The following is a 20,891-nucleotide window of genomic DNA, read 5'->3' as shown; positions in this document are numbered from 1 at the left end:
AGTTCATTCATCACCTCTTGAAAGAATAAAAGTTAGCGTCCTTGGATTTTTGCTATCTTTTTGCTCTGATGCAGACTTTTGGAGTCCAAACAGTTTCTGACTTCATATTTTCAAGGAAGGTTGTGAGGAGCAGTAAGTTAATATCCCTGAAAATGAAGATCTTTGGGTTGAATGGGTTGAATATTTGTTTTGACTTGCTCAGCTTTGACTTATTACTCAAAGGGTAGTAAGACACGGACACCTCACATTATAGGGGTGGTATTCCTGGATAGAAACAACAAGCCCTCGGAAGGACCTTTATTTAGCAAATGTTCTCACGAAGAGCCCTACCGTAACCAACAATGGTGACCTGGTTAACCCAAAGCGTCCATCTCTTCGGAATGGTCATCCACCTCCCTAAGAGGGGGCCCATTAGTTAGGTGTCTACATCCCATCCCTGCTCCCTAACTCTAGAAGACTCTGCTACCTTGCGCCCCACACCTGCATGTTCCCTAAGGAGCTGTCCAGCTGCTAGGTATGAGGAAAGCTACGGGAGGCAACCAGCACATATAAAATGATGGTCAAATGAGGACGAAACACTTACAAAGATGCAATCTACACAATTATGATTGTAAAGGTGTTAGACCTTTTTCTTTAACTGTACCAGAATTTTTAGAAAACATGATGGTCATTCACAGCACTCTTCTTTTTGATGTATTAACTCCTCCAAAAAAAAGCTACCACTTCTCCATTTCCTTCCTTCTTTCTGTCCTTTTGGTGTTGGTTTTTTTTTTTTTTTGGTAACCTATGTAAATTTGGATTTTTTTCCTTCACAGTGTCTTAATGATTCCTGAGCAAATTTTTGAACCAAGGGGATTTTACCCCTTGATGAGTCATTATTTTCAAAAGAGTTGGCTCAGATGACTTCCGACTATCAAATCAAATCTACATCAATGCATAGAGAGTGATCACCCAATAGTGAAATTTTAAAGAATATGCCGTAGACCCTGGAGTTAGAAAAGTGTTTGTAAAATATAGTAGCCATTTGGATGTATCAATTCTGTAATGATTTTTCAAAAATCCACACAAGCATTCCCACTACATCCAGGAAGGTTACTCTAACCTCAGAAATGAACCTATCTACAGAGCTTCATCAATCCATGGAGTCAACCTCCGTGATCACCCCCTTGCTCTAAGCTATGCTATCATCAGTTGATTAGTAAAGTACATGTAACAGGAAGTGCCTGCCATCTAATAGTCTGGCATGGGGCACCCTGCATCAGGCCAACAGAGGGATTTGGTTAAGAATTCTAAAGTGCAGGTTTCACGATGGTGTTTATGTCCACTATATTATGCCATTTTTATAACTTGTTTTTCCCCTCTCCCCTTAAGACATGACCTATCTTACACAGCCCATAAAATGGATCATCCATGACCCTCTCTGTGAAATCATTTACCCTAAATGACCAGAGAGACATCATCAAAGGGATTAATGATACAACTGAGAAGTCCTCTATTCCCAAGCATATTGAGGAAAAATTAAATAACCAGCCTTTAAGGCAACCTAACTATGTGGCTGCCAACGATGGAATGACAGAAACAGCATACATGGCCCAGGGGTGGTTACCTCCAGTTCCTGGAGGCCTCCTAAGAGCAGGGACTCGAAGCTTCATTTCCAAAAGGGAAGCTGGTCTACAGTGGCTGTACTGTCATGTTCTGGGCATTTGCATCTGCTTTCTTATTTCATCACCTCCCATGGATTTACTCAAGATCATCTTTCCTGGGTCTTTCCATTTTTCCTTCGGGGGTCTGCATCTAATTCTCCCTGCCAAATTTTCATCTAGTATTCCTTCCTATTTTTGATCTCTCCCTCTACTCCAGAATTTCTCAAATTTCTCTGAAGATAAGAATGACCTAGAATGCTTGTTAATAGATAGATTTCTGGGTTTCAACACTGACCACCTAAGGAAGAATATCCAAGAAAGGGATCTGGTAATGTGTACACATAACAAGAACCCAGACGTGGCCGTGGATAAACTCTGGGGAACAATTTTCACACTGTTCTAAGAGGGGATGGGTCATGGTTCCAAGTAATTCCTAACATGGAGAGAGTCGGGAAATGTTGCTGAGAAATCTCCTGCAAATTCATTCTCATTTTCATTGCAAAGCCTACCTTTCCCAGGAAGCTTGTTTGACATAGGAGGCTTTTGGGAGAAGGGAGGATTACTAATTTAAGAAAAGAGAATGAAATGGTAAATTACTGAGCACAGGGAGAAGGGGGTGTTGTATCCACACCCTGGAATGCCGACACCAAAGAGCATTACTAATGGAGTTGATGGAGCACTTATTCACCACAGGTGGTTGCCAAGGGCTATGGCTATGTATTCATTCATTTAACTTTCCTTTCAACCCCATTTGCTACCCTCATCTTTCCAGATGAGCAAATGGAGGCATAGGGAATTTGTACAGTGTGAACAAGCTGGTAAGTGATGGAAGTGAAATCTGAACACATTTGGGTTGACTCAAGACCCCGATGCTTATTCACTTTCTAAGATTCTGCTCAGGGTTATGGCATCAACAATGGGGTGTGACGCCTCTATGGAGGAACTTCCTAATACTATTCTGAATCTGCACTTCCTCCGAGACAAAATAATAGAGTATTAGGAGGCCCCTTTGAACATGATATAATTGAGGCTTCAGAGAGATCACTGTATTTTGTTTTAACAACAACGTGGATGACGAAATGGCATGAGCCCTGGTCTTTCTCTCTTTTTATAGTATTCTGAGACTTCATCATGTTTTTTGATGGTTCTCAGTGACCCACCACCTAGGCTCTAATCTGACTCAGCTGGTGGCACATTTGAATGACTCTTGTGACCTGCCATATCATCCTTACAGCCCGCTTTTTCTTCTTAGGCTAAATCTCATCTCTTTGCAATTTTCTTTCTTCTAAATCATTCCCAGCTGAATTCTAAGAGTCAAATTAAAATAGTAGCCAGCCAGTATTTCTGGAAGGGAAGTGAGAAGCTCGATATCGAGACACAGAGTAAATCTGCTGGCCTAGGCGGTAGTAGTAAGAGGAAAGAGAGGAAAGGCCCTCCCAGCAGATAATACTGGTTTTAAGTTTCACTGGCAACGATGCTGGTTGCTTCTCCTTTGACTTCTTAATTCTGCTATGCCACCACTGTTGACACAAAACTCAGGGTTGATGTCATTCACAACAAGTTTCCCCTTGTATCCAGTGCTAACACACACATACACAGACACACATAGGTGATGGAAACCCTCCAGGCTATAAACCAAGAAATCCATACAGCCCAAGAAGTTGGTGTTGCTGGGCTGGCAGAGAGCAGCCAAGATGCCCCAAGATGGAAGTGGGACAAAATCAAATGAATTCTATCTGTGGGTATTGGGGCATCTGCTGGCGGTGTTAAGGCAGAGGTTCTCAACTCTGCTGCCCGTTACAATCAGCCAAGATTTAAAAAAAAAATACTAATGACCAGGCTTATTCCACAGCCATTTAAGTCAGAATCTTTGAGTGTTTCCCAGGCACAGGTAGTTCCAAAAGCCACTTAGGTGATTCTAATCTGTAAGTCAGATTGGAGAATTGACATATCACTACACGAATATTTCTTTGAGCCTATGCACCCTCCCTCTGCAGGAAAGAGGATTGTGTCTCTTTCTAAATTAAATTTCACTGGTGTTGATCTCCATATTGTAACATTATTAATATTTGATTATTGAAAATTATGTTATACCAATTATGTATTATTTCATATACTACTTATAATTAGTAGATTTTTCTAACTATGCTTACTGGAGGCTTCCCTTCAGACACATAAAATTAAGGTGGAAATGTAGAATAATCAGATATTCTTGCTCATCTTAAAAAGTTGCTGGAAGGGTCATATGAAACCCCAGCCATGAGCATTTTCTGAGTAGCTGAACATAGCATGCAGAAATAAGGTGCTTCTATTAAAATTCTTATTGCTGAGTTTAATAGTTTACTCATGTTGTCCATTCAATACTCTGATGGTTAATGAGGGCTTCATGCCTGCCGGGCACCCAGTGAAACCTGAAGGCTCTGATGCTGTGCACACGGCTGTAAGTCACTGTAGAATATCTATATGGGCTTGGCTGTCTGGAAGCTCAAACCCTAATTTATATTTTCATTTTGCCACGTAGAAAGGAGGACTTATTTGCCTGTGATCAGTATTTGACTCAGCACTCAGTTCTAAAACTCTGGACCTGTACAAATCCCACTTGCCCTGTTGTTATTTTTACTTGTATTTTAGTATTGAATTATGTGTACTTCAAGAGGCTGTGGCAAATCATAGGATGAGGTGGGGTATAAACAAACAAGCAAACAAACAGATGGGCTCCAGAGCCTGCGAAAGGAAAGGGTCCACCCTGATTCTTTTTATCTTAAAAGAGAAATGCATTAACATCCATTGAACAACATTTCATTTCGCCCCAGTTCCTGTTGCTAACACTGTCTACAGAAAAAAGTTCAAATGGGAAAGGAAATGAGTGCTGTGTATCTGTCCCTAATTTGAATATTCCATCAAAACCCTGTGGGTTTTAGAAATTCAAATCCAAGTGCATCTCCACTCCCTGGAGCCCCGGAGAATGGTTCGCTTTGCAATTTTAGTTTTTGTTACATTGAACAATCACCCTAGTTCCCACTAAATTTTTTTTCCTCAGTGAAAGTGAAAAAGACATAAGAGTCTCTGGGAAGCCTGGCCTGGCCACGTACAAGCTGTGTCATCCTGGAAAAGCCATTTTATCTCTCTGGGCCTCAGTTGCCTCATTTGGAAAATGGGATCAAAATGAATGCATGCTCCTCAGACTTTTTTTTATTGGAAGATCCATGAGTGCAAAGGCACTTCATTTGGGGAAAAATTATCTGTTTTTTTCTTTTTGTTTTTGGCTGTGTGTGGATTCAGGAGGGTACAGTCTTCTACTCTCTCTGCCCAGAGGCTAATTGCCTGTGTTTTTAAGTGCTGCATTTCTGTGGCTTGAGGGTGACGGAATTAGGCAAGAGCCTTTTGACGTTGCAGGTGGTTTTAAAGGTGGGCTGGGGCCTCCGGGAGTTAGGGGCAAAATGAAGTGAGTGTGGCAGAGGAATGTTCCAGAACCATACAGATTCTCAGGGGATTCCAATGGACAACTATCGCCACAGACGTTGGACTTACCACCAGTTGCGATGGGAAAAAGACAACATGGACAGATTTGGTTTGACTTTTTGAAAAGTCGCTCGTGGGGCAACTGGTTGTACAGAAATCTCAAGCAGGGATGGTTCAGGGGCTGTGTCCACTCTGGCAGCACTGGTGGTCTTTCCTACGAAGCGGATGTATTCGTGGTATAGCCTGAGCTACCAGTGCAAAGACAGAGTAAAGAGGAAACATCCGGGTGTAAGGAGAACAGGACCGGTGTGTGAGCTTATGGTTCCCAGGGGCTTCTTCCTTCAGAACTTTGTGCCCAAACTAAAGACTCCCCAGTGTTATTGAGTACGACTGACTTTAAATAAAAACTGTATGTAATTAGGTTTTACAACGTACTTTTTAAAAGGAGTACGGAGTGATAACTTAATACACATGTACACTGTGAAATCGTTACCACAAACTCATTAGCACATATCCCCACACCTTTCTCGGTGTGCAGTGAGAACTTCTAAGTTTCACTCTCTCAGAGAATTTAAAGTCTAGTTTTACCTTTCTAGGGTGGAAGACAAGATTTAAAAACAAAAACAAAACAAAAAAGCTTTCAGGGTCAAAAAATCATTCTAACCCAGAGAACCTGCTTCAGCAGGAAATGACCCATTGCTGTCTCAAGAAAAAACTGCACTCATAGTTTAGTGATGCTGTTGATGATAAAATAATATCCTGAGTGCCACTTAGTCCTGTTGGAGAAGCTTTCTGTTCATGACCATGATGAATTCGGCCACCCAGTGAGGCAGGCAGCAGTCACTAGCCCCACTTTGAAGATAAAGCAGTTGAGGATTAAACTGGTCCACTAGCTTGCCCATATGACCTCACGTAGTGCTGAGATGCAGACTCTCATCTAAATCTAAATCTCTGATCATATTCTGTAGGTGGATTAGCAAAGATTTGCTAATGCACGCATCAAAGAGGAGACACAAAAAGTCTGAAGAAACTGCTTCACCACCTGACCAGGTTAATTATAAGTTGTAGGCTGTCTGAGCGAGGCACAGAGCCCCCAGACCTTAGTATTGCACTGGGTCCTAGAGATGGCCCAGTCCGAAAGCGACTCATATTTTGAAGTGGATTTAATATAATGTGTTTCTCTTGCCTGGATATCTTCAGTGTTTCTGAATAATACCACGCACTCTAAAAGCTCTACAATATCTGTCAATCAGCAAGTGAGTTATTGATGACCCCATGCATTTCACCAGCTCTTCCAGTTTATAAAATAATGCTCCCCTTCACCTCTTCCTGATTCTAACTGGTATTATGCTCCCCAATCAGCAGGTGAGAACATGAAGGCCCAATAAAAGTCAGAGGAATCAGCTGGGACTCTTGCAGGGAATGCTGAACATGAGTGCAAATCTATTACCCAGTCAAGGAGAAGACGGTAGCGTGAAGTCACGCTCATCACCCATGGATCTCTGGGATAAAGTGAATGACTGTGGCCCTAAGCTGGCTGACGGAGGAAGCCCCCACAGGATGGATTGTGAGGGCCACCCAACCGTTGTCAGCTTTGCTTCCTCACTAAGGAAGGGGAGTAGAGAGGAGATGACTGCAAACCAGCAATTTGCAGACTATTATGTCTTACATCCTGCAAGGTTCATGGAGGGTGAACCAGACTTCATTATTTACTGCGTATCAGGGAGAATTAAAGCTTGCCCTCCGTGGGCGGAGCTTCTTGAACCGCCTATGCATCGCCCTGGGCTCCAGGAAGAGCTGATTCGGACCCAGCAGGGCCAGGGTGGGGTCTGAGGTTCTGCATGTCTCACAAGCTCCTGGTGAGGCCAGTTTGGTTGGTCTGGGAACCACGCTTGGCAGAGCGGGGCCCCGAGGACCCTCAGAATGAAGCATCCCCATCTCGAAATTTCAGAACCGGAGGAGGTAACCACTTCTTTTCCGGCTGTTTGTTCTTTTGCTCTGTTTTAAGTTTGAGATAGGAAACCGGAGAAAACAATAAGAAGACTGGCAGAAAGACTGCAGTTCTGGGAAAGCTGTGGAGGTAATACCGTGCAGGACACACTTTGAAAGGGCCCCCAACCCCACTATCTGGGGTCGTAGTCTAGGTACTAGACAGTAGCCCACAAACCCTCTAACGAGGCAGAAATGGTGGTGAGAACAAGTCCCTCATCTTCTAAAGAAATCTAAAATTTCAAATTATAGAATTGGACAGGAGCTTGGGATTGAGGGGATGCTAGAAGCATCCATACTTTTCTTTTTTCAAGAAATTCCAAGGCTGCAAAAGGCATGGGAACCACTGTGCAGGTTGTCAGACGTGTGGCAGATTTCTATCATCTCAGACCAAAGCATTTCAATCTGAGTGGTTAAGATGCTTAAGGGAAGGGTGTTCGGCTTTGACTGTGTCTCATCGCCCCGCAAGCTGCTGATCTAGGTGAACACTCACACATCAGGATGTGGCAAGGACGGTCCCGGAAACAGTGACAAGGGGGACAGGTGAGTTCCTCTTTACAGATTCCCTCAAGCTCTTACCTATTAAGCTACCATCTCCCTAAATCCTGAGAGGGGTACCTACTCTAAGTGTTTTGCATGTTAATTGAATATGAAATGCACTGTGGTTCTGAGGTGACTCTAATTCCACAGAAATCAGTCATTGTGATTCACGCCAGGGAGAAAATCAAGAGGTGTCATTTACTTCTGTCTGGTGACTGTTCACATGCATGTACTACACACAGACATGGAAATAATGTAGAGGCCACATTTACATAGAAATCGCTTCTTCTAAAAAAAAAATTCAGTCTTCTTTCCTAGGTACAGATTCAGAACTTGCTTTGATAAGTTTAAAGGAAATACTAGGAATTTTTAGTGAAAAGTCCCCTCTTACACCAAAGGATAGAGTCTACAGTACATCTATCTCACAGTCACCAAAAATAAAAAGGGCAAAGATGGGGGCGGGGTTTAATTTTTATCCCATCCATGAATGCTTCATGGTATAGTCCTTCCACCTGACTGTCTTCGAGGAGGAAAGTTCTTTATTTGCAATGGAAATGGCTCATCCAGGGGCCTCTGTCCATATTTGTCATCAGAGGTTTCTCACCTGCCTCGGAACCCTTCACAGCTGAAGGATCCTGATGGCACTACTTAAAAGATTAGCTTTATTTGCTTTTTTTTTTTGTGGCCTCTCAAGTCAATGATCTGCAACCTGAAAAGTGTGTAATTAGGCCAGGACATGACCAAAGGAGCCGTTACATCTTGTCTTGTCACTGGCAAGTATCTACCCACAAGGCTGTGACAGCTACGGTCCACCGGGTTTGGAATTTCCTTTAATACCTCCCCAACTCCTTGTTGGTCCAGTCTGTTGACTATTACAGTCTTGGTTCTTTTTTTAACTGCTTCAATTACATTTTCATCCAATAGTACCTAACAGTTGTTGAGAAGTCATTATAGATGATGGACCAAAGGCAATTAGTTCTTGAAATGAAAACTTGAGCATTTTTCCTTCTTACATGTGTGTGTGTGTGTGTATGTGTGTGCACACATGTATGTCTGTAAATTAAAAGCAGTGCACACACGTATGTCTGTAAATTAAAAGCAGGAAAACTCAGAAAATATGCCTACCAGTAACAGCCATATTACTTTCTAGCACAGAAGGCTTTGTGCCTATAGACACAAGTTTCAAAAATGCTCTCAAAGTTGCTGTCAAGAGCCTTCACTATTTCAGAACCAGGTCAGTTGTTAGCGAATGAAATCATTGCCAATCTACAAAGCAGGTTGGCAGAAACTGTAACTTATCTTAGCTATCACGCTCTTGTTGGTGAGTGCCCGGTGGGAAGTATTTGATCCATAGGAAAATAAATTATTGGTGGTTGTGAGAGCATGACATTTCACTCACTCCTTAATTGTTCAGTCACATCTGTGATGACCATCTGAAGCTGTGAACATGCCTTTGCCCTGACTTTGTGACAATAGCATGAAGAGGTGCAAGCAGTCCAGTGCCCGGACTAACGGACATGGGATTCGAAGCCCAGTCACTGGACTTCCCCTGGCACGTATTGCTCTGTCTGGACCCACTTCTCCCATCTGCACTTAGGATGAGCATGCATGTTTTGCATCTCCTGGGACAATCGACTTGAAGCCTGTTGTTCTGGAGTCACTGCAGTGCATTCCCTCTCTGTCACACATGCCGCAGTTTGGTTGAGCGTTTCTATGGCCACCCTAACTGTACGGCTTCCATCATCAGGTCACTTGAGCTCATGTTTTACACCGTACCTGACGCGCAAAAGACACTACCATGAAAGGTAACTTCACAGTAGAAATCTGCATGGTGAAAAGAAAAAAAAAAGTGGCAGGGAAGATACCATAGACTGTTCCCTTTAAGAAGACCTGACGTATCAGAATCCAAACTTTGGAGAACTGATTCACTGAAACGCTTCTGCAGGACCTCCCCTCAACTAAAAAGTCTTTTTTTTTTCCTTTCCATAAAAAAATAAAAACAAGCCAAAATAAAACAAATGGGAATTATTCCTGGAACTCAAGGGATTAAAAAGGACTGGATTTGCAGCTAATCCTATTATGTTTTAAAAGGCTCGTCTACATCTTACTCAGCTGGGTGGGCTTGGTCCTCCCTAGCCTTCTGAACTCTTTGAATCACCCCAGAACCTGTTAAAGAAACAAGGGATTCACAAACCTGAGTTTTAGAGAGTTGGGGGGAACTGAAATAACCTGGAAATGTGGGGTTTTCCTAAAGCTCCTTCTTGCTTCCCAGATCTAAAGCTCTTAGTTGATTATCTTATGGGAATATATAAACATAAAGCGGGAACATTTTGTGTAGTGCCCCATATGCTGGGTATTTCTTAGACATTGTCTCAAAACTTCCGAACCGCTTTGTAAAGTGTGATCAATGTACCCACCACAGATGAGGTGGTGGAGTGCAGAGAAATTACGGCTCAGGATGGCTCCACTCAGACGCCAACAGAGCCTAGTGATAAGGGCACAGATGTTACGCTAAACAACTTGTTCAACTTTTCCAAGCTTGCCTCGTCCTCCATCAGTACAATAGAGGTGGCAACATCAATTTTATCGGGTTGACGTGACAGGTCAACGACTGTATTTGTAAAGCACTTCGGACAGTGCCTATCATACCGTAAAGAGTCCATAAACAGCCATTGTTTCTGTGGCTAATATCGCGGTGATTATTGTCACAGAGAGATGATTTGAATCAAAGTTTTGCTTATCTCCTATATTAAACTTTAAGAAGTCTTAGTAAATAGCGCAAGTACTAAAGTCCTGTATTTCCATCTAACGAATATTTTAACAGGGGCACTGTCATATATATTGCAAGTTTTATTGAAGAAATTTATTTTCATCTGGCATGTGCACCTTTCCACAGGAAGCTCACAGTCAATACATGTTTTTTCTAGTTACCCCTTAATCTGTCTAGAATGATTTGCTTCACTTTCTCCTCTAGAGGGTCCCCTGAATCACCAAAAACAAAAACAAAAAAACAAATGAATTAAAAGAAAGTGAACTTTAAAAAAAAGGATAAATAAAAGTAACAATGTATTATACATACTATTATGTGCGTGTATGTATACATATATTTATATTTCAAGCTGGTGTTCTAAGTAAAAAAAACTGGATGTACTTTTCTAGGCAGGGGGGTACAGAAGAATATAAATAAAGGCATTAGTGACTCATTTCTGCTAAATTTTACTACATGTTGACAGAGCATCTTTATTTAAATCGCAGAACTCAGGAGCGCTCATCAGGACAAATGAAAATAGCAGAAAGGATAAAAGGCTAAAATGAAGAAGAACCTCAGCAAAAGCACTATCAAAAAAGGCACACAGGAGTAACTACTCTTTAGGGTCATGTTTTGGCTCAACAGCTTAGAATCTGAATCCAAATGGCTTTCTTCTGACCCTGGATTCTTGAGACAACTGGGGAGACGGCACAGGACCCACTTCGATCCCCTCTGAACTAAGCGCTCGGCTCCTTGTTCATCTGAGAATACCACCCTCGGCATCACCAGGCTTTACAGGGCCCTCACTCTATTTTTTCAATGGTCGATCTCTCAAAAAAAAAAGATTGCAAATGAAATGAAATACCATGGGGAGTCTACCATAGAGTTGCCAACTTTTATTTTGCCAAGTACGAACGTTCAAAACAAAATTGGGTAAAAAAAAAGGCGGTGGGGGGGAGGGGGGGAAGGCTATCATTTGCTGTTGTCATCATTTTATAAAAGAAAAGCTGTTTATGGCAGCACATGAGCAAGAAGCATGGGGAAGGCCTGACTGCTCCCCAGACAAGGGAGTCAATGGCTGTGCTTGGCTGTTCCCCAGGGGAGGGCATTGACAGCCACAGTATGATGCCCACCATCCTCTCCCATCCTGTACACCTGCAAATGTATGATCAGAGGCAGTGCTTCAAACCAAGCACATGGATAAGATCTTGAAGATCTCTCCAAGGGCAGGGCTCTGCTACTGAGTTCTACCCCAAAGCAGCTTCAACCCTTACCGAAGGTGGCTCGGTTAAGAGGTATGGGGAAAACAATGAACCCTCCTCCTCAGTCCATTTTGCATTGTCCACCCCCATTAAAGGGTCCACATTATCCATAGACGATTTCTGTATGCTAGCCCAGAGCAAGAAAAAGTAAAATCATTACGTTCCTAAAGTACAATGATATTTTTTAAACAACCATCCTGCAAAAACAGGAAAAAGAAAAAAAAAAACCTTAAATGGTAAATTAAATTTTCCTTTCAGGATGCTCATATGCTTTATAGGCCTACAGTCCCTTAATTTTTAGACTATATCATTTGATAGGACTCCAAATAAAATGGTATACCATTTTAAATGCAATTAGCCTTTAATTTTAATGATGGCATTTCTCTATTATTTAATCTGAGTCCAGGAAGTAAAAAGCCCTAAAATAGATAGGGAGTAACTACACTAATGGAAATCAACTCAAATCCCTTTACATTTTCAGTTGAGACTGAACTAAAGTTGTACATAAGAGCTTAGTTCTATATCCAGTAGTTAAGCTTATGATGAAAGATACGAGAAGCTAGAGAGGTGGTCTATCTGCCCACACAGCTGTCTTGTTCCTCCCTTCCTTCTTTCCTCCTCGCTCCCTCCTCTCACCCTTTCTTTCTCTTTCTTCCATTCATCCACCTAACTATTTATCGATGTATCTATTATCTATCTACCTTTCGACCCTTCCATCCATCCATCCATCCATCCATCCATCCATCCATCCATCCATCCACCCATCCATCCATCCATCCACCCATCCATCCATCCATCCACCCACCCATCCACTCATCCATCCATCCACCCATCCACCAATCCATTCATCCATCCATCCATTCATCCATCCATTCATCCATCCACCCACCCATCCACTCATCCATCCATCCACACATCCACCAATCCATTCATCCATCCACCCATCCATCCACCCATCCATCCATCCATCCACCCACCCATCCATCCATCCATCCACCCACCCATCCATCCATCCATTCATCCACCCACCCATCCACTCATCCATCCATCCACCCATCCACCCACCCATCCATTCATCCATCCACCCACCCATCCATCCATCCATCCATCACCCACCCACCCATCCATCCATCCATCCATCCAGCTATGTATGTATATATGTATCTTTCTCTCTGTCCCCTGTATAACTTTAAATAGTAGACCAGCTTTTCCAGGACCCCGAAGACATGCCTACTATTGAGTTTTGAGAAAGAACTACTAATCTATTCCTCTCTGAAATAGAATCTTTTATTCATAGGTTATGAATATCACATTTAAATGATGTTCTACCATATGGCTTATGACTGAACTTGAGAAGTCCTGGCCTCTTTATTAAGATTCACCAAGATGCTCCACTGAGTCCTTCATGAGGTCCTAAGGCATAGGTGTGTGTGTATGTGTTGAGTATATATATATATATTTTTCACTTATGTATTTGGATATATATATATACATACACACACACACACAACACACACATATATGTATGAGTATACATAGATATGTTTCAAATGCAGGAAGCAAGATAATTGACATTAGAGCATTTTAGTTGAGTTTCTATCAAGTTGGTCTGTATGAGATTGTCAATATTCCACCATTTTTGTCACAGAAAAACAGCATTTTCATATGGTACGGTCTAATGCTTTGTTGCCAATGAGATGTAAGGACTCCAAAAACAAACAAAAAAGGATACAAAATAAAACAAACAAAACCTTGTTGCTTGCTGTTGCCTTTGCTCAGTCTCAGGGCCCCTGGGTGGCCAGGGCTGCTACTGTATGTCAAAAGCTGCTGAGTTTCAGGGAACTTTAAAGGAAATGCCTGTCTTAGGTGAAAGAAGAAATGACTCCTGGTGACTCTCAGTGCAACTGGGTTGCTGTGAAATTTCCGAGTGTACGATTCTGGCTTGTTTCCTTCTCTTAGCTGCTTTGAATCTATATCCCTTCTGCCCTGAGGTGGAGGGACGCTCTCATGCACCGATTGTTAGGAGATGTTAGAATGTGTAGCAAGCAGGACAAGCATGACAGATGTCTGCCTTTCTGGTGAGAGAACATTTTCATTGAAGCTGTACACATCATGTGTATTTCCCCACATATTTGTGGCATAACCCATTGAACGAGGAATCTACCCTCCCACCCACGCTGGACCCCACCTCCCACTTTGCTCAAAGATGCAGCAACAAGCAAGTCATAATACACAAAGAAACCAAGAGCCAGTCCGTAAAGAGAAGCCTGCCCTGAGGCTTAATTCAAGCAAGCCATCCATCGAGCTCACGTGATGATGGACCTGTCAAGTCCAGAACGCATCATGGACACATCACCGACACCAAGTGGCATGCAATGACGAGATGACCGACGGCCCCACTGCCATGCTCTGATTGGTTCAAGCTCAGAAAACAATCTCACAGAGTTTGGACAGGTGGCTTTGCATAAATTGAAGTGAGATTAAAAATAAGGATTTGGTGAGGTCAAGCGCTTACCAAAGGCTTCCTAAATACGAAAGAACGATGGTTGCCTATTCCCATCAAATCTGTCAAAGAGGCTATGAAATTACCTACTCCAGTCAGGTCTTTTTCTTTTGGGGAAATCTCTGCCCATACCAGATGGTCTTCATTCTGGAGGTCAGCACTCAGAATCTCTCAGGATGCTCCCAGATAATCAGCATGCGATCATTTAGCCACGAAGATGATGGGCAGGGAGTTGCCAGGTGCCCATCAAGGACCTTCTGGACTGTCCTGAAGTTACTGGAGTTCAGTATTTTCCAAAGGTCCCTGAATCTTTAATTTGATGAGGGCCTAACTTGTGCTGATAAAAGTTAAAATTCTACCAACTGGGGACATCAAAGTTCTTTGGCTTTCAAGATGTCTAAAGAGTGAATCTCATGATCACAGGGAAAGTTTGTCGTGGTTTTTCCTTTGATCAGGAGGACAAATGATGCACCCTTCCAGAATATCCTTGATGCCCGCTGATATTGCTCCCGATTTGGAAGAAGTTCTTTGGGCTAAGAGGGTTTTTCTCTTGGTCGACCTGCCTATCCTCTAGAAAACAGGAACTGAGACACTGTCGCCACTGACGTCATCCTGTGATTGTGTAAAATAAACTATGACACAAATGCCCTGAGATAAATTCTAGACTCTTGGCATCTTTCATCTGGATTCAAAAGCTCTTTTGATGATTTTACATTTCCCCAAAATACATGTCTTCTACTAAAGGATCTTCCTTCTCTTTATGTGCTTAGTGAAAAGAAAAGGAAGTACCACCGATTCATAAATACACTTTACCAATCAAACCAGAAATGCCACTTTAAAGATTGTTTTCTGCTAATTTACCTATTACTGGATTTACCTCAATGCTGCAATAATCCCACATGTGGCCAGGGCCTTGCTTATAATGACGTTAAATAGGGCTAGTAATCAATTTCCACAGCAACCAAGAAGACCTAATGTGCAAATTTCTTTAATGAACAGCAAGAGGCCAATTACATGGACAAGGGTATATTTAGTTGGTTTCTTCAACTGAAACTGTACAACTAAAGTGGGAATTGCAGGATTATTCAAGATTTACCAGCCCAAGAATGAGGGCAATTTTTCAGTAGGACATGTTGCCAATGAGAAATCTTAATAATATTAAAATAACAGATTTGATTCATATATTTGCATATATGTTGCCCTCGAACACAGTAGAATTTTTAGTTAATTTTTAGATGAATGCAAATGGAGATGGCCAGATTCTTAAGTAATTCTATCTAAGAATAGTATTAAACATCGTTTATTATTATTTTTTTTAATGTCTAAGATTGGTCTTCTTGAAGAAGGCAACTTAAATTATATCTTTGTAATTAACCTTTTCTCAACTTGGGGATAGATGCCCTTATCCTGAGAAAGCAAGATAAAGATCCAAAGAAATAAACCCGTTGAAGATTCTTATAATTATACTGCAGGCTAAAGTTACTGTGATTATAATTACACACAAAGTGGGTGTTTGAGAATTTAGCATCTAGAGATATTTTCATGAAAATAATTAAGGGTTGTAGATGAACCGTATTACAACAGATACTCTGCAAGGCTTCAGTGTGCAGAATTTAATAGCATTAAGTCTTTCTGAGTATGCCAAGACTGTCACCACTTCTGTTAGCCTTACTGACCCTCTCTACATTTCAAATCCAGTGTCAGAGTGTATTGAAGATAGCAACTTACATAAAACGTATTTTGCATGTTGGCAGCTGATTACTGGGTAACTGGATGATTTATATATTTCGAGGCATGTTGGTGTGGATTTCTTTAGAGGATCCCATCAGCCTTGAGCCCTGGTGATGGCTGTTTGTAGGAAAATAGTATAAATACCTGCCTATAGCCAGACAGCACATAGTCTGGGGGTGGGGAGGATTATAGATTATTTAAACACTCTATACTTGGCTGAACTTTCCAGATTTTCAGAAATGATGATGCTTTCTCAGATCTCGATTCTATCCTACCAGAGATGGAACTCACTACAGGATTATGCATGAAGTTTTCAAAGTGCAGCTTTCAGGGTTCAAGAACTCATTTTGCTTTCATATACGTCAGAAGAGAAGCATTCTGGAGCTACGATCAGCTAACAACAGATCTCGTGAGGAATGGGATGGGACTGCAGAGGAAGCACACAGCAAACTGAGGGGGGGCCGAGTCACCACGGGTCACGGAGGAGACGCACGCTTGCTGGCGTTTCAGGGTCCCCCACTTTGCCTGCTTACCTGTCTGACACAGCATGCCTCAGCCACACATGCAGATTGTTATCATTACTGTTTTATTCATGAGACACATTTTTAAATGAAAGGAGTCATTACCAAAAATAAGCACCTCAATGACATTTGTGCATGCAGAGCATCTGAACATTCACATTTATGTCCTCAGAGACAGAGCCAGCAAGTTGCATTCAATATGGAAACACACACTTTCTTTTCTCAAGGCACCTATGCAAAAATAGCCGTGGCTTGCCACTTCAGGAACCGAGGCGTCTGTTGCGCCTGGGTAATGGGTAGTAAAGATCCTCCACTCCCGCCCCCACCCCGCCATCCATTCTGACTTCTGCATTTCTTAAACCCACTTCGGTCCCTTCTGCTGCTAGTCTTAGCATGTGGTGTGCATTACACATAAAAGTCAGCTTATCTTAGTAGGATGGGACACTGGGCATTGCCAAAAAGAATGAAATCTCCAGGGGAATGCCAGATCCACCTCTCCCGTTCCTTTATTTTGGATTAAAAAATGCAATGGAGGGAATGTGTCACTGGGTGCAAAAAGTTGTAAAAAGGGGAAACGGGGTGCTTGAAACCGAGGTAAGCCTGGCTTTCTTCCTATGACTCAGTTGAAACCACGGTGTTCCAAAGACGACCATGAGAAGGGTGTACAGGGAGTGTTCGTGTGTGCGTGCAAGGTGTGCTCTCACAGGAATTAGGAGATCTGAAGAACAGCTATGCATGGACAGAACCGATTTTCTTTACATCTTAGCAGAGAGGGTGAGATTTTAGAATGACCTAGACTTACGGGTTCATCCTCTCTCTACATGGCCCTGTGTTTACCTTCACTGCGGGACCAAACTTTTTGGGTGCTGCCTTCTCAGCAGTCATGCATTTGCACCCAGACTGGACGAGAATCCCTTGTGCCACCAGCTAAGTTAATTTCCAGTAGTTGTCAAGCATGAGAAGGAAGGCCCTTACCTGTCACTGTAGGCAGCAGCTGTGGCAGGGGTAGGCTGGGCGTAGCGGTAGGCAGCGTAACCACCCTGAAACACAAGGAGACACTGACTTAGGGACGCGGAGGAGCCCGGCTCTGGGGACGCCCACCTGTGAGACCACACCAGAACAGCAATTACCCAAATCTAAAGTCTAAAGTGGAGGTTAACCAAAGCTTAGTATTGAAGCAGAAGTACACAACGCATTGGAAAGACAGGGGGTTGAATACCAACTCCAGCTGGATGTTAAAGGTTAGCAGTTGTAAGCATGTCCCAAAGGGAGATCCTTTGAAAGGAACCTACCTAAATGTTAACAGTGATGGTCTTGGGGTGGGGAGGATTAACTGATTATTTAAACACTCTATACTTGGCTGAACTTTCCAGATTTTCAGAAATGAGTATGCTTTCTTTTACCTTTACTTCTTAGCTGCTAACTTACATTTTGTTCAAATGACCCTTGGTTGCTTCCTTAGAAAGCCAATATAGGTCACGCGGATGTCCTCCTGACTTACATTCATTTACAAAGATAAGATAACCCTTTGAATTGAAAATTTATTAGTCATCTCTTGCATATGTAGTCATTTAACCACTGAAGCAATTACAGAAGGCTGTCTCTAGCTTTCTAAATGTTAATTATTAACAAAAGGAATGGGTGAACCCTTCTTTAAAAAATCTGTCTTTTCAGCTAAAGATATCACGCTGGTTCAGATGGGGAATTTGTTTGGTGTGGAAAATATGATAAAGTCTTCCAATTTGTAAATAAAATCATTAAATGAGAAAAAAGCTGAAAAAATAATTAACATTTTGTTGTATGTACCAGTTATTGCAATTGTTCAATTAAGCAGAGGACAAGCAAATAGACACATTGGAAAGGAACTGTGTTCAGTGGAGCATTGATTATCAAACTGTGAAAATAACAGAGCTTCTTGCTCAGCAGACCAGGGCAATACATCAACCACTGTGGAATGATCTCAGCACAATTAACAGGATTCAGTCTCCGCCCTTCACACAGGGACAGTTCATGTTCTAATTAGAATTCATAGTCCCATAATCCTCTGAGGGGAGGGGATTCGCCCTCACCATAAAGGGGCACTCACAACAGTGTTAAGAGGGCATCTAACAGAAAAATCACTTGTGGAGGGGGTGGGGGGTCTGACATTAAAATCATGATTGGGGGGGTATACATTTACACTTGCTTTCCTGGTATAGGGGACAGTGGAGTAGTTGGATAGTAGATGACTGATTGGCAAAGCTGTAAACAAAGATCTTTTGAAATGTAGACGTTGATCTCAATAATTTATTTCTATCCCTGTCTAGCCATAGCTGACTTTCAGAATAACATGCTTTTCATATGCTTGTCCATCTCCTGGGCTTTCATGATGCACCCAGAAAGACACAGGTGTGCGGGGGTGTACATTAAATGCAACGAGGTAGGGAGGGGCTGGAATGGGCTCCCTGACTGTCAGGAGGCATTAGTTGCAACCATCTGAAAGCTTTGAGTGCAAAAGTGTGTGTGCATGTGTGTATTTTTTCTCTCCCGGAATAAAACAAAAAGTTATTGCAAAGATATTAAGTGCCATATAATTCAATCATGATTTGGTGACTGAATTTGGTCCCACCGAAGATTTATATATAGCAGGTTCCCCTTGCAAACCCTTTGCTGTTTGAACTCTGCATGTCTCCCCCAACTTCTGCAGTAGTTTCCCTCAAAGAATGTAGGTAGCAAGTTGGAGAAGTGGACACAGATGCTGCAGTGGAAATAAAAGGAAACTAAAATGAACCTTGCTGACTGTTAGACGGTATTCAGTGTACGAATGATGTGTGCACACCTGGGATGCTTCTGCACAACAGAGGTGTTCATCTATGAAGATTTGGGAAGGAGCCATGCATATGACTTGGCCATTTAAGAGAAAACATGTGTGTGTTTCTCTGCAGGACAGATGCACATGGTCAATGCCCTGACTTTTGCCTTTGTGATTTAGGATTTCTTTACAAGCACTCTCTATTCAAGGGCCAAGATCATAGTTTGCTGAAGTCTGGAGCCAGCAGAGATTTTGACCTTGAGCAGCGGTCTCCTTGCTGTTCAGCAGACTTCTTGGTGGTGATGACAGAAATGTTCTGAATCTGTGCTGTCCCCTGGTAGCCGCTTGTCCTAGGTCACTACTGAACACTTGAAATGTGGCTGGTACAAATCACCTGAATTATTCATTTATTTATTATGAGTCTATTTGAATCTAAATGTAAACAGCCACTCGGGGCTGCTGGCTACAGTCCTGGGCAATCCAGTTCTAAGTGATCCCTGAAATATGGCCTATTTGGAGAGAGACAAGGATGGGCAACATGCTACTTCCAGATCTATAGATTGCATTGTCCTCCTTTGCTATTTTTCTTCTGTACAAAATCCATATTAGGGGAATAACAGAGTTGTGTATTACCTCGGTATATGTGTGCATACACTGTAAAATGATCAAAAAAATACAAATTGCTTTAATTTGCCTTTCTAACAGGTGACTCTAATCAATTTTATTGCTCTATATTTTGCAGCTAGCTGAGCACAGCCAAAGCTTCTGCAAGGTTCTATGGTAATGTTGGAAAAAGGAGCACTCACTCCCATTTGCTGGCACAAAATCGAGTTCATGTTGAAACGGGTCCTTCCAGACCATAGAACAAAAATATGTGTCCTTGACAAGGAGATTTTTTTCACCACCAAAAGCAAAGGAAAAGGGATGGTAAACACGATGTAAAGTTCTACACTCCCTACTCACAAAACACACTCATTTCTTCCCAGGCTGGGCGGCCAAATATGAATGTGACCTTATATAAAATATAAATTTGAAATGGCCGTTATGAATTTCCCCCTCCCACCTCTACCACCACCATGTGGCCAACCAAGATCCACCTCCCATGGTCTGAACCATTTCCTCCATTAGCGAGGCCCTTGGAGGTCGAGGGAAGTCACTGATGAGGACCTTTGATGACGCCAAGGAAGCATTTACAAGCTTACACTTGGTGGGATATGAATAGAGGCATGAAAAGGAAGCTTCCAAGACCAAAGAGGTTTGGGACATGCTGAGTTACACAGAATGAGCCTGGTTATTCCATTTGTGGGCTTCCTCAAACAATATTGACGAGCTTTGTGGATCTCCAAGTCATTTGACAAAGGAAATCACATTTTCCACTTTAGAGCATACTTTTGGATAAGGATGCTCTAATATCCAAACGGTGAATTACTTGGGAAGCGAAGTGAAATGTTTGCATGCTGGGGGGCCCATGGGGGTGGGTAGGACCATAACCTGTGTGTGTGTTTCCCTTCAGTGTAAGTGTGCAGCTAAAGAGTAATGAGCTCCATCACGAGGCCCTTCTCCTTTCTGCGAGTACCCAAGGATCTCACTTGGTGTAAAACAAAGGGACTGTGTGTGTGCGTGTGTGTGTTTATAATATGTGTGTGTGTATATATATGTGGGTATACACACACACATATATGTAACTCAACATTGTATTC

At 42.3% G+C, this 20,891-nt stretch overlaps 1 protein-coding gene across 37 annotated transcripts in view; it reads right to left on the bottom strand.

Moving 5' to 3' along the window:
* Nucleotides 1–20,891, bottom strand: part of RBFOX1 (RNA binding fox-1 homolog 1) — a 1,840,194-nt gene that overhangs the window by 17,593 nt on the left and 1,801,710 nt on the right. For all 37 annotated transcript variants that reach the window (XR_012121954.1, XR_012121955.1, XM_073214708.1 and 34 more), the window contains one exon: nt 17,376–17,440. Coding sequence is in view for 35 of the 37 variants with exons in the window: in XM_073214708.1 (XP_073070809.1) it covers nt 17,376–17,440 (65 nt within the window). In the remaining 2 variants the exon portion in view is untranslated. The remainder of the gene's footprint in view (nt 1–17,375; nt 17,441–20,891) is intronic.

This window comes from Manis javanica, chromosome 10 (assembly GCF_040802235.1).
Source record: "Manis javanica isolate MJ-LG chromosome 10, MJ_LKY, whole genome shotgun sequence".
Lineage (NCBI taxonomy): Eukaryota > Metazoa > Chordata > Mammalia > Pholidota > Manidae > Manis > Manis javanica.
Note: the sequence above shows the minus strand (reverse complement) of the source record. Positions and strands in the feature narration are given on the sequence as shown.